Source organism: Colossoma macropomum, unplaced genomic scaffold, assembly GCF_904425465.1.
Source record: "Colossoma macropomum unplaced genomic scaffold, Colossoma_macropomum, whole genome shotgun sequence".
Classification (NCBI taxonomy): domain Eukaryota; kingdom Metazoa; phylum Chordata; class Actinopteri; order Characiformes; family Serrasalmidae; genus Colossoma; species Colossoma macropomum.
This window is the reverse complement of record NW_023494803.1, coordinates 32304845-32319020: the sequence shown is the minus strand read 5'-3', so window position 1 is coordinate 32319020 and position 14176 is coordinate 32304845. Positions and strand designations below refer to the sequence as shown.

General features: G+C 37.5%; 1 protein-coding gene across 1 annotated transcript; it reads left to right on the top strand.

The window, feature by feature from the left end:
• Positions 1–257: 257 nt before the first annotated feature.
• Positions 258–13554, top strand: vash1 (vasohibin 1). The gene is made up of 7 exons (XM_036593879.1): positions 258–1338; positions 3794–3882; positions 4466–4522; positions 5731–5805; positions 7779–8160; positions 11463–11572; positions 11861–13554. Exons 1-7 carry the CDS (start codon positions 1000–1002, stop codon positions 11931–11933), a joined length of 1125 nt encoding a protein of 374 aa, XP_036449772.1. The 5' UTR covers positions 258–999; the 3' UTR covers positions 11934–13554.
• Positions 13555–14176: the final 622 nt, after the last annotated feature.

Sequence of the window (14176 nt, the reverse complement as noted above, 5' to 3'; positions counted from 1 at the left end):
GAGAAGATGCTGTCGCCAATGTACCATAATAAAATTACATATGAAAATCATGAATTAAATCTTATTCTGTGTCTAAATTTTTTTGCTAAGTCCAGTAGAAATAGCCATGTGTGAAAATGGGTGTACAGTACCTCTGTTCCAAATATATGGAGTTTAATTAGGAGCAGAGCTACAGGCTCTCCCTAATCACAGCAGAGTAATCCGGTTACAGTGCGCATGCGCGGTACAGCGGGATATGGGCGTGACTGAAGGCGGTGTTGAATGAAGCTGGACTCAGATCAGCTCCTGTAACTGTTAACAGCTGGACGATTGACTGACATTTAGCATAATCAGAGTGAACAGGGAACCGTAGGCTGTGACCGTGTAACGGAGCGGGTGCAGAAGAAATGTGACGGCGGTTAATCTGTCGGGCAGTTCGGACCTGGAGTGAACGACCTCTGGAATATACCACCGGTACCGGTCATCAGTGAAGTGGGGATTTTTTTGTCCTCAGTGCCAGACAGTTTCAGTTTTCCATCTAAAACATACACGGTTGCCTTCTTTGTACCGCTTTTCGAGTATCATTGTATCTGGTGCTTAGAAACCACGAAGCTTCTGCTAACTGACAGTCTGGCCGAACGCAGACACGGGTCCTTCTCTTTTTCGTCACAGTAAGCGAATAGATATCTAGCTCCCTTTAAATGGCGAAACTGTCTGTATTTTCGCTCGCTGACAGGAATTTGTCACTGTAATTGAGCATATTTATCCTCATAGCTTGCTAACAGTCGTGTTTTTCTCCTGTCGGTCTCAATGGGCCCCACTTCCCCAAGTTGCTGACTGCAGCTAACCAGCTACACTTACATGTGTGGATTGTCAGTGTTTGTGCTGAATGTGTTTTAAAGCTTCATCAGTGGCCTCAGCAAACATGTGGGACCATCTGTGTTAACAGTCCGAGGATTGGTGGTGGGTTTAAGCAGCTAATGCTCCAGTTCAGTGCTCTGAGTGTGATATGAGCTGCCAATGCCAGTGATCTGCTGCGGGAGCGTCCATCACTGCAAGTCTCCTCAGAGACTGATGGACAAGGCAGGCATTGGCATGTGTTTAAGCCAGCCGAGGGGCGCCGGGCTCTCCATGCTGAGGACTGCTGTCAGTCTGGAGGGGGTTGAGGAGAGAGATGAGGAACAAGAGGACGAGGGAGAGGAGGATTTGCGGGATGGGGGCATCCCTTTCTTTGTGAACCGGGGTGGGCTGCCGGTCAATGAGGAGACATGGGAGCAGATGTGGAGGCATGTGGCCCGGATTCACCCCGATGGAGAGGCAGTGGCGAAGAGGATTCGAGGAGCCACCGACCTGCCTAAGGTACCTCTTCTTTATTCATGCCTATATTCTCACCCATTCTCCCTACCTCTTTATATACTTTTATATGTCCCTTATTGTCTTATGTTTTCAGTTATCCATCTTATGTTTTTATGTATTCTTACCTATTCGCATTATATTCTTATATGTGAGCACCTATTGTCTTTTATATCCTTATATAAATATCTCACATATTTCCCTCATAGCCTTATATACTCTCACTGATTCTCCTTGTTATATTCTTAGAAATTCTCGCCTATTCTTATTATATCCTTAAATATTATCATATATTCTCCTTGTATTCATATTTATTCTCAAATTTTCGTTAACTATTCTTAATTATTCTTCTCATATCAGGGGTGCCCAGCCCTGGTCCTGGTGATGATCTACCCTGATATATTTCCTTATTTCCATATATTCCATACATTCTCTCCTATTTCCATAATAATACTCTCTTAACCCAGTGCTTCTATCTTTATATACAGTTGAATGCAAATGTTTGGACGCTGCTGGACAAATGACATGTTTTGGTTTTCCAATGGAAAATACGCACACAGCCTTTACAGAGAACACCCTTCTGCATATTTTAAAGCAGTCGCTGTTTATTTGCTGAAATTAAAATATTGGAGAAAATATTAAAAATAAAATGTGACGTACAAAAGCCATGGTCCACTTTAAATTTGAGGTTTAATTTTTTTTTCACTATGTTAAATTAAAAAATAATAAATACAAATTGTGCTCTACAATTATCAAATTTAAATATATTAGGAATTGTTTGCAAATAATGTGCTAATATATTTAAATTTGATCCTTATAGAGGAGGTGTTAACTTATTTTTACTTAGAAAATCAACAGAACATGTCATTTGACCATGGTGCGTATTCTCACCAATTCTCCTTAAACTCTAAAATATTAAAATAGTAAAATGGGAAGTACTTTATATACATATATTTTTTCACCTTTTCCTCTTATATCAAATTCTGAGACATACTATGTATTGTCGCTGTCCAAAGCAAAAAAAAAGTATGGTAACTTTACAGTACTTTACTTTCAATGTAAGTTAATGTAAAGATTTTTTTCCAGGGAATTTTAGATTATTTCTGTTGGTCCAGTCATCACGAAATTTTCACACAATGTAAAGGGCAGCTGCTGTGCTCAAATTATGCAGAATCACCAAAAATGGAGAGTTTTTTTGGACAGAGATGATATGTAAAGACCAGTTATATCAAGTAATTAATATTTAGATCACAATAAACTACCAGAAGTCTTCATGAAGACTGAACATTCACACGCACATTGTGAAAAACAGGTGAGATTGTTTCCTTAAGAGTCAAAGCAAAAAGCAATCCTGTCACACCAGGTCTTTCTACAGACTTGGACTGTACTCACATAGAGATTTCAGCAAATGATCACATGCAGATTCACTAAATCACAGTCCACAGGTCCAACTAGATTAAAAAATGGTTTGCAGCCTTCCACTCTGTTGTCTGAATGTAGACTAAGAATTCCCAAAGCTCGCCATACGTGCACTTAGCTCCAAGGGAAACGTCATATACCCACCCTGCAGTAATGCTCTATTATTATCCCAGATATTAGCAGCATCATTTACGTTAGGCACAAGCCGCATTAACAGTATGCCTTTCAGACAGGCATGTACACATTGCTGTCCTGTTCTAGTGCAATCCAGTCCTTTCAAACAGAGAGCATCATGCAGTGAAACACTTAAGATAATGTATTGTCCTGTAACACACAATATATCACTATAATGGAAGATATAATGGCTGTAACAGACTGTGATATGAGCCTGTATCCATTTCCTCTAGTCATTTGTACAGCATGACATCATGATTATCACATACACATCTTCAAATTCCTGATCACTTCTATTTTAAACCCATAAGGAATCATTAATTTAAAAGCACTGAGAAAAAAAGATGCATTAGGAAAAGTCTCAGTTTCTGTTACTTTGAAAATGCAATAATGAAATCATTATAAGAAAAACTTTCAAATGTTGCTCGTTTGTGTTTTTTATTTTTCAGTGTGCACTTTATAACAATGTAGAAAAAAATACTTTAATAAGAAAATGCAAACAAATCTAGAAAGTAAAATACAAAAATGTTACTGACCGCAATAAATCTGTCAATTTCTCCGTTAAAGCAGAAATGCAGTGTTCCTGACCAAAGGGCCAGAAGGTTATGCATGTGGTCAATCTAACATTTTAGCAGATTCATCTCCTTCTAAATGCTGTCTCTGTGCCTGTCCTGAATGTCTCCATTTATCTATTTGAATTTATTTGATTCTTTACAAGATTTGCAAGTGAGCAATTAAGATTCTGAGCATGGGTTTTGCCCCAAAGAGTGGACCTAGTGTCAGACAGAACAAGAAGATATTCTTTAGCTGGAGTTAACGTGATTGTACGAGCACTGCATTGATCGCGTGCTTTCCTCTAACCCCACAGATTCCAATACCGACTGTGCCTACATACCAGCCAACCACCAGTATTCCCCATCGCCTGGAAGCCATACAGAAATACATCAGGGACTTGCAGTATCCTTTCAGCCACTATTTACTGACATTTTGAATGACTGCTGTCCAGAAGCTTAACTTTGCATTAATACAGGCTTCATGAAAGCTGTCGAATTGTTCTACTACTGCTACATCTGCTATTCTGTGCACAGATGTATAGCTGTGTTTGGTATTGCCATTGAGTGTTGATTTTATACATCATGTATCATTTATGGGTGCAAACTCATGTCAGAGACATGGAAAGTAGGCCAGAGAGATATAATGCAGACACTGGTCGTCTCTATATCTATGAAATATTTACCAGTGCTTAGACAGGAGTAATAAACTGTGTATCTTTTAATAGGCCTTGTGTTTTGGCTCTAAAGAAGAGACTGAAATTTACAGCCCTCTCAGCCTTCATGGCAGATTCTTCTACTGTGTTTATAAAGAACATTTGTGTACAAATTTAAACCAGGGTTGTTTTTGTAAATATAAATGTGATTATGGCTTTTATGTGTAAGATTGCTGTGTAGTTTGGGTTCAAATTAATGTCATTTAAATCTGACATTTTTTGGATATTATATGTCTCTCCAGAAATTATAATTAACTTAACAGCACTAACCAGGTACAATCACACTGGAACCCAGTTTTTTGAGATCAAGAAGAGCAGACCTCTCACAGCGTGAGCATCTTGTCTAAAACCGTATACCATAGATTTTGTCGTATACTATATTTTTAACAGTTCAATGTACAGTACTGTGTAAAAGTCAGAGAATTTATTTAATGTTGAGTGAAAACAGCCTTTAAGTGCAACTTATTCATTTTTCACTATGAAGGAAAAAAGCAGAAAATATATATTTAGCACAAATTTGCACAGAAGCCTCAACAACTAAATATAATGTAACATATTTAGTGTGTCCACTTTTGAAGTGATTTTTCTACACCTCTGAAGTTCAGTCTTAGAAGTTGGTTATACTTTCTGCTTCTTATAATCAGAGTTATTCGAAACACATTCAGTGATGTTGAGGTCTGGACTGTGGGGTGGTAAGTTCATTGTTCTAACTTTAAAAAGTTAGTTACTGTGCTGCTTTAAACATAGCTAACAGAACTGCACTGACAGAGCATAAAACAGATTTTTGTTCTGGTTACGTACTATTAGAGGTTCAGTTAACTCAAAAATGTAAAAGTTAAAACAATTTTTTTGTCTACTAGGTCTTGCATGGCTGTTATGAGTCTCATTTTCTCTGTATCTTTACAACATTTTAACTCCAGTTTTGGAAACACTTATTTTTTCACTAACTTTCCCTTCCTTATACACATATATTATGTGTGATGTACTCAGAAATATCTCCAGAAAATGTATAACTTGTACACAATGGACAGTTTTGACTGAAAAATAAATAAATGAAGTGTAGCCTCTGACTTTTACACACTACAGTATGAAATTATGCTCTGATGTACCAGAAAGTTAAAAGCTAGCTTGTGAATTGGCTTTACTTGGTGCAGGACACTATTTCTGTAAGTTCAGCCGTGATCCCTTCCGATCTCAGCAAGAGGCTGTTTCCTGTTGCTGCTTATGGGACACAGATGCAGGAAGCAGCTGAGGGTGTTTACTGATCAGGAGATGATAGAGCTGAGATGATGACATCAACTAAAGGAAATCAGATTTCAGCACCACACTCCACCAGTTGTGTTTGATTTGTTACAAAACATGAGTATCCATTAGCGTCCAGCAGATAGGAACATTTTGTGACCAACGCCTATTTTAAGGGGCTAAAAATTCTGATAACCGATAATATCGGTTTGTGGTAGATTCATTTAGGTTCACACTACAGTAGATCATGCTGATGTTTTTTTTAACCATGTTTAAAAGTGCAGTCTCTTCCACAGGTTGATGGACATAGCTAAGGAAATGACCAGAGAATCTCTACCAATCAAATGTCTGGAGGCTGTAATCCTTGGCATGTATCCTTCCTTGTGGAGTTCACTGCACACAAACTTTCCATTGGTTGTTTGGTAGGAAAATCTAAATTCCATTACTTGAAGTAGTCAGATCATATCAGTGTTATTCGTTCAAGTTTGCACATGCTGGAAACACTGACTAATACTGTTTTTTACACAGTTGAGATTTGGCTTGTTGACAGTCATTTAAATCTCTGGGGAGTTTTAGTATGTTTCATATTTTAAGACACTTGGTTCAACTCATGAAGGTGGTACCATTTTACAATGAGACTACCTTTAGAAAGAGTGCATGAATGGTTCTTTATTTATAGGTATTAATAGTTAGTAATGTACTTTATTAATGGCTATTGATTTGGTCATAAATACTTTAAAAATCTTTAATAAGCAGTTATACACATAAATAAGAAGTGGCATGAAGTGATCCCAGATTAATTTATACTGGTAAACCTCAGTTTTTGCTGGTTCCTTATCTTACTTTGTCTTCTCCATCAGACAGCGTTAAACCTGCTAGCTTCATCAGATATTCATATTCATAAGATATAACAGGTCACTGTTGCCCTTTTCATTTATGAGATGTAACTTAATGATTTTAAGTTGTTTATGACCTAATTAATAACCATTAATAAACTATTTTTAAATCATTCATAAACATTTGTAAAGGTACATGTAAGTTGAATCGTATGTTATCAGGTCCAAGACCAGAAGTAGCCACTGTCTTTCTCTGTAACACCTGTTTTTTTGTCAACGTTTACCAAAAAGCTCGATTAGACTCAGGATATCACAGCAAACAGCAAGACTCCAAAGTTAAAGGAGAATTTCACTAATTTTTCAAAGTCGCTGCATAATTCATTTGTTGAGATATAACCAAAGTCATTCAGAGTGGTTTAATGTGAAATAGTGGATTGTAAAGAAACTTACCGTCTTGGCTTTCTTTATAATGGCGGTGATAGAAACCATGGGTCACAACATCTACAGCGTAAATAATATCTTATTTGCTATCTAAAACAACCAGTTAGCCTACATGTATTGAGTTTTATATGTAATGCTGATAGAGGTAATCTGAAAACATACATTTTCTTTAAGTACACTGTAAAAAATGGCTCGTCAGATTACTTTGATTGAAAGAATTGTTCATTTAAAGTATTTTTTTAGGTGGAATAAAACTAGCTAATTTACTTGTTACCATATGAAGTCATTTTTTTAGGTAGATCTGATGAGCCATTTTTACAGTGTACTGTTTTTTACAATGCCCTTGTACTTGCATGTACCGCTCCATCCTGCATGTGTTTAAAATATGTTTTAGGCCAAAATGTATTACAAAACTATATCTCAGGCATCAAGTACTTTATTTTTAATAATTTCTTGTAATCGATTTCTGTGAGAGAGCTTTTAGAGGCATTAAATGCTTTGGACGTCTGGTTCCTATCACCATCACTGTGAACAATTCTGACTCAGTAAACATAGCGTTTTACATCAGACCACTCTGAAAGACATTTACATCTTAGCTATTGAATTATACAGATATTTAAAATAAAACTGTGTAGTCCTGAAACTGACCCTGTAGAAAGATATTTCAGAACTACATAGCATGAAAAAAGAGTGAAAAATGATAGTAATGTCTTTGTTTTTGTGGAGTAACATGGACTAAAGACTTTATCAATATATTTCTTGAATATCAAGGATTATATCACATTTTTCACCGTGCACTGTCACAGCATTAGTGGTACTTGCTACAGTGGAGAAACATCTGCATTGATATCCTCAAAGCTCTCCATTCCAACAGAACAGAAGCACACATAATCAGTTCTTTGATGACTGAAGCCACTTGACTAAACAAGTGGAATCAGGTGTGCTTCTGCTTGTTTGGAGTGAAAGTCTGCAGCCACACCAGTCCTTTGAAGATAAGATTGGACACTCATGTCCTAACTCCACTGCCTGAAGGTGAATTCAATTCCTTAATCTTGCTCCTGCACCAGTTACCTCACCAACAACATGCCATCTGTGGAGCGCTTCCCCATCAGCTTTAAAACTCAGTTCTCAGGGAGCCACTTCCGCCACATTGTGTTGGGAATCCACAGCGGCGGCCGTTTCGGTGCCTTGGGCATCAGCCGGCGTGAGGACCTGATGTTCAAGCCTCTGGAGTATCGCACACTCGCTGACCTGCTGCAGGAGTTTCAGACTGCCTACCAGGGCTACTGGCACACACTGCGCAAGGTCAAGATTGGCCAGTATGTGTCACACGACCCACACAGCGTGGAGCAGATCGAATGGAAGCACTCTGTACTGGACGTTGACAAGCTTTCGAAAGAGGAGCTGAGGAAAGAACTGGAGAGACACACTCGCGACATGAGGCTGAAGGTGAGCAACAAGTCTGAGAATATTTAAGACATTCCCAAATGGTCCTTGGCTTGAATGTACGAGTCTAGGAACAATCCTTTACTTAGTCTAAAACCGGCACATTACGTGAAGATTCTTATTATGTGACATTACGTGATTCGTTCACTATCACATCTCAATCACAATCTTGTTTATAAAAGTAGTTCTTTAAAGGGGAATTCCACTGATTTTTAAAAAATTCTGCATAAATAATTGATCAATATGTAAACAAAGTAGTTCAGAGTAGTTTGATGTGACATGCTCAGTTGTGGAAAAACTTACAAAGTCAGAACTGTCCACAGTGGTAGTGATAGGAACTAAACGTCTGAAGAGTATTATGACTTTAAAAGCTACCTCACAGAAATCTATTATACGAAACAGTTATGAGTTTGCGCCAGATGCCTGAGACATTGTTTTATGATAGTTTTGAGATAAGAAAACAAACCATAGCATGAAATAACTTTGTGACCCCTAGTTCCTATCACCACCACTGTAAGGAAAATCCGAGCTGGTAATTTTCTCTACAATTAACCCTTTAATGACCTCTCTGAATGACATTGTTTACGTCACCAATTTAGATAGAAACTTTGGAAAACTGGTGTAATTCCCCTTTAAATAAAGGTTCTCTGGCATTGGTCCACACATCCTTTTTGGCATCTTAAGTGTAGTTTTGCATTATTAAGTTTTTTTTTTTCCATTTTCAGTGCCTGTCATGAATTACATTGCAACAAATCTACTTGTATGAGAGCACATGGGTGAAACTGTGAATGTATGTCTAGATTGTCAACAGGCACCAGTAATTTAGCAAAGTAATTTAAGATCAGCTCTCTTTTGGCTTATTCAGTGGCAGCAGGTGCAGAAAAGAACAAAACTGGCTGGAGACCAGCTGTTACAGCCAAATTGTAAATACAGATGTGTTATCTCAGTGGTTTGGAGGGTTAATTAACAGTCTAGCAGTTCCCCTAATGATATACTGTATATGGCCATAACTGAAGTGACTGCATGGAGGACAGATCCAGATGTATTTCACTCCATTACACATTTAAATGTTAGATGTTCGTCTTAAGTGTACTCCAAAGTGTTTGCTGTTGTATCTGTTACAGGGAAAAACAAGAGATCTGTTGTTTCAAGCCAACTGTGAACACGGGCTTCTAAAGTCAGTGGTCTGGAGAGTTCTAAAGTAAAGAGACATTTTCATTTAAGAGTACAGTAACTTTTTTCATAGCGTGGCAGGAAAGAGTTCACTCTTTTATCAGAAACAGGCTAACTTTTGTTAGTTTTGAGTTGTCTACCATTATTACTGTCTCTTAAAGGACGTATATCATGGAAAATCTCATTTAATTTTGATGTAGTATGTAAACACTACTTTTGAAGTGTACCCTTCACTCCCCAGCCCATTCGGTTCATATATAGAAACTGAGCTGTAAAACACCCCATTTTGAAACATTTGTTTTTGTGATGTCACAAAAACCAACACATTTACATGTATTTGCCTATTCGGCCTGCAGCAGTTTGGCTCTGCCCATTAATGCTGAAGTTATAAGGAGTGTTTCAGCCCAGATAGCTTTTTGAACGAGGCACAATACAGCACAGACATTCGGAACAAGGATCTTTAACATATATCAGTCTTAAAGGCACAATAACAAAAACAGCATGTTCAATTCTAAGGGATATAGAAAGGTTAGTAAACAGTCATGTACAAATTATGGCTGTTTTATGTACGCAAACCCAAACAAATGGCATAAGCGGACCTCAGGAGAAATAAATAGAAAAATGTAGGCGAGGGGCTCTATAAAATGTGTGCAGGCATGAGCTACTTTCCTCCACTTCTAAACATATAAAGAAACCATCAAGAGCAATAGAAAAAGAAAAGTGTATAAAATGCACCCATAAATTAATTCTGACATCATGACTCATCATACTCACTTTTTCCTATTCTAGTAATTCCGCTTGTGCCACTATTCTAAGTAGCCCCGAAAAGAAATTCCACTCAGAGTACTTAATTTAATTGAGATGTACTTAATTTATTGCTTTTCCCTTTACTATTTTGCATCACACATTACTCATACCATCAACTTATAGCTGATGTTATTAGGACGGCCATCTCACTGGACGCAATTCCATTAGTGAAGGGAGGATTTTATCTATCAGCTCTTCTCATGTTGCCTCCTTCAGCACATTCCACTGCTGCGCTCTTTATGTGTCTGTGTACAGTAGAGCATGTCTGCTCCTCCATCACTTTAAGTGGTTGAGTCGGTGTGAGAGAGATATTAAGTTTATGTAGACAGACCCACCTGCCACTGTGTGGTCTACAGTATAATACTGTCTGAAAAATGGTCGTGTCAACACCTTAAAACCTGAGGGCCTCAGCTTGTTTCATGGAAGCTACTGATTATTAAATCTTTGTAATATTAATAAAGGGTTAATATAGTTGGCATGTTTGGATGGCCTTTCAAATGGGTGCCTTAATACTGGTCAGAAGAACTTACTTCCCAGTCTTCTGAAGGTAAGACAGCCTTTCTCGAAGGAGCGGACTTCCCAAAATTCTATAGTTGAAGATTGGCCATCACAATTATTTAATTACAGTTATGTGATTTAACAAAATAAATAAATAAATAAATGAAATTTATGGCCGCTACTCTCAAAAATGTTCATTTTTGAATATTCTATTGAATATTATCTCATATGTTTGAATATTCTAAAAGAATAAGAAAAGCTCAAGACCTTTCCACTTTATGTAAAAAATAGGGAAAAATATAGTTGGTTTTATTATGAGTGTTATTGTCATTGCTGTTGTTGTTATTGCTAACTGTTGTTAGCATTTAGCCTGATAAACACGCTTGTGGAATCATAAAAGTAGTACACATTTCAAATATTCAGATGATTTTTCCATTTTCTAATACTGTAATTATTGAATTTATCAACTATCATTGGATATTTGTTGCAGCCTAACTTAATTTTATGTCTTTTTAAAGACTTTCTTGTTTATGTTTTTCCAGTGAAGTAACTTATTTTGGAAACTTTGAAAGGCTTTGCATGTTTTTCTATTATTTAGTACATTTTTTATGGCTTGACCTTTTTAAACCTCTAGTTGATTACATTTCAAAATAATCAGGAAATGACTTGGTTACTAATAAAATCAATAGCTTCAGTTTAGATGACAAATACAGTTTAAACACATTTAACGAGCCACTGTTTCACTGTTGTGCCATAATGAGATGCATTTTCATCATAACACAGTAGGATAAACTCTCTACTAAATCAAGATGATCAATATTTTGCAGATCGGCAAGCCTGCACCTCCTTCACCCACCAAGGACAGACGGAAAGACATGGGATCTCCTCTGCGTAACCCAGGCAGCCCCATGCGCAGGAACAGCCGCAGTGAGAGAAGGTACCATATTCTGCATTCACCTCAAACACAAGGGCACTGTTTATATCCATTCGTTTCTACATGCACCTCTACGGAGCGATTAAAATCACAAGACAGCAGAGGCAGCACTATATCAACAAACCTGAGGGAAAACAAGCCAGGTAACTACAGACAAAGGGCTGTTGTTCACCTTGCCGTCACTGAAACGTTAGATATGTGTATTTAAAAGAATAACTTGGGTTACTGCTGACTTTTATAGGAGAAACGACATTACAGAACAGTCAGTGATACATTTCTTTCTCTTTATAGGCTATCGGGTGAAAAGAAGGCTTTGGAGCCAAAACCTCCTGCGGATATGAATGGATACCAGATTAGAGTGTGAGCTGGCTCTCTGGCTTCCAAACCATACTGCTCACAACAACCAGTCATGCAGCCAAACTGTTATGGGTGGATGAAATGACACAGGACAAAAAAGTCTGAAGAAAACATTTCAAAGGACACAGACGGGTGTCTGGAACAATATCCAGTTGCAGACGTTTATGCAATGAATGAAACGTGTGAGTGATGTGAAAGTGTGCAAAAATGACACCGCACCATGTCACCTTTAACGAACCAATCAACTGAGCAGCCTCATTTCAAGCGATCACTTTTGTAGACACTTGGCTCTGTCCTAATTGTGAGCATTCGGTGTGTAAATATCACAGTGTATATTCTAAGTCAGCTGACTGCTTTTCTGGCTTTTGTTGAGACTGGTTTGTAATACACTTACAAACAGGTGCCTTTTATACAACTCAGCATCATTCCACCCGTCTGTTAGCATAACTAGTAGAGTTTGTGTTGCTTGGCACTGCCATCTCTAAGGCAGGCGTCCAGTATCTGCTTAACATCAGCCTACTCCAATGACTTGAAACTTAACCTGCTATTTTTACTTCTGTAAACCAAATATACAGGAGAATGTGTAGAAAAGGCAGACTGTAGTTTCCACGGTTCACATATCTTAAATTTAATTTGGCCTTATCCATCTGTAACATTTGAACAGTAACACTTGAATTTTTGTTGTTTTTTTTATAAGACAAGGTTTAATTATTTTAAGCAGTCAATGCAAACAGTGAGTCTTAACTTTTTTCCCTAACTTATTAAATATCTTGTTAAAGGCTATGTTTAGAGGGTAGCTCTGTCAATAGAAGGACTAGTGTGGCCTAGTTTGTAAAGTTCTAGAAGTTCTACTTTTTTAAAGGTGTGAATATGCAGTGGGACTGGCATCAGTCAGTGCAAATGACTTCATGTTTTGATAATCACCCATTCAGCTTTAAGGAGTACAATTCAAATGGCATTTAAAATACACCATATTGTATGAGGTTAAATTCTCATTTTTTTAATATTACTTTTTATATATAATCACTTTTTCTTGCACTTCCTTTTAAATGTAGTAGCTTCACCTGTAACTCACAAGTACCTATACTCAATAACAAGTTTTGTATCACTAATACACAGTTTGGACTAGTTATACCATCAGTGGGAGGTTCAATACAGGTCTGTATGTATGGAAAACTGGGCCTTAAAGTATAAGGATTCTTCGGCCTTTACCACTGAAAGCGTGCTCTACGCTTTAGTCATCATGCAAATAGATGCAGTGGGATTGCTCTACTACTGTCTCTCTCATATGTTGAAGGCAACACTTTGTAGAGGCACTGTAGCTCAAATAGAGCTGTCAAAATTACTAATGAGAAAAGTATTTCTCTCACCAAAGCATCTGAAAGTCTGTGAAACGCAGCACAGTGCTGATTGTTGAAGAGAAAAAGGGCAACTCTTTTGGCAATTACCCCCTCACAATGGAGGCTGTTTTCATTTCTTGAGAACAAAATGTTGTGATACACCATGATGCCATAGCACTGTAATGTTAGCTTTCCTGTAAGGAAAAGTAGAATTGTGACAAAAATACAAAATCACCTGCTTCACTGTTGACACTTGAAATATGATCAAAATAAACAATGTACTGCTGAGGTGGAAAAATGTAAGCATTTTTTATGGAGGCCCAGACAGGAGCTGTATGACGTGTTCACAACAACATTATTCACTGTTTTACTGCTTACACAAAACAGGGTGCAGTTCACAAGGTCCATACAGCATATGTTGTGGTAAGTATGAATGTAGACAAATTCATGAATCAGGCATGCATAATGTACATCCTGGAGATTTCCAGCCTGGCAGAGTTCAGTTCACATGGTGTTTATACTAGGCTAAACTACATGGACAGTAGAGGGCAGATTTTCAGCAGAAGATTTGATCAAAATCACTGATCAAATTTAAACCAGCATGAAAGATGTTCTCTGACTGTGCAGGTTTTAATGTAATGGAACAGCACCTAAAGTACTGTGCAAAAACCAGAGACCACAAGATATTTGTTTTCTTTGCCGTTCATGTACTGTTAAAACTCTTCACCAAAACCAAAATACAAAAGCATCTATAGTTCTCCTGTCTTGCTTTTTTTATTGTCTAGTTTTCACATCCATACAAAGAAGACCATACCCTGGACAATTCTGATCTTTACAGAGACAAATTTTGCATTTGGTGATCTTTTCAAGCTCCTTCATCCTTGTTTTTTTCTGACACTGAAAAACTGGA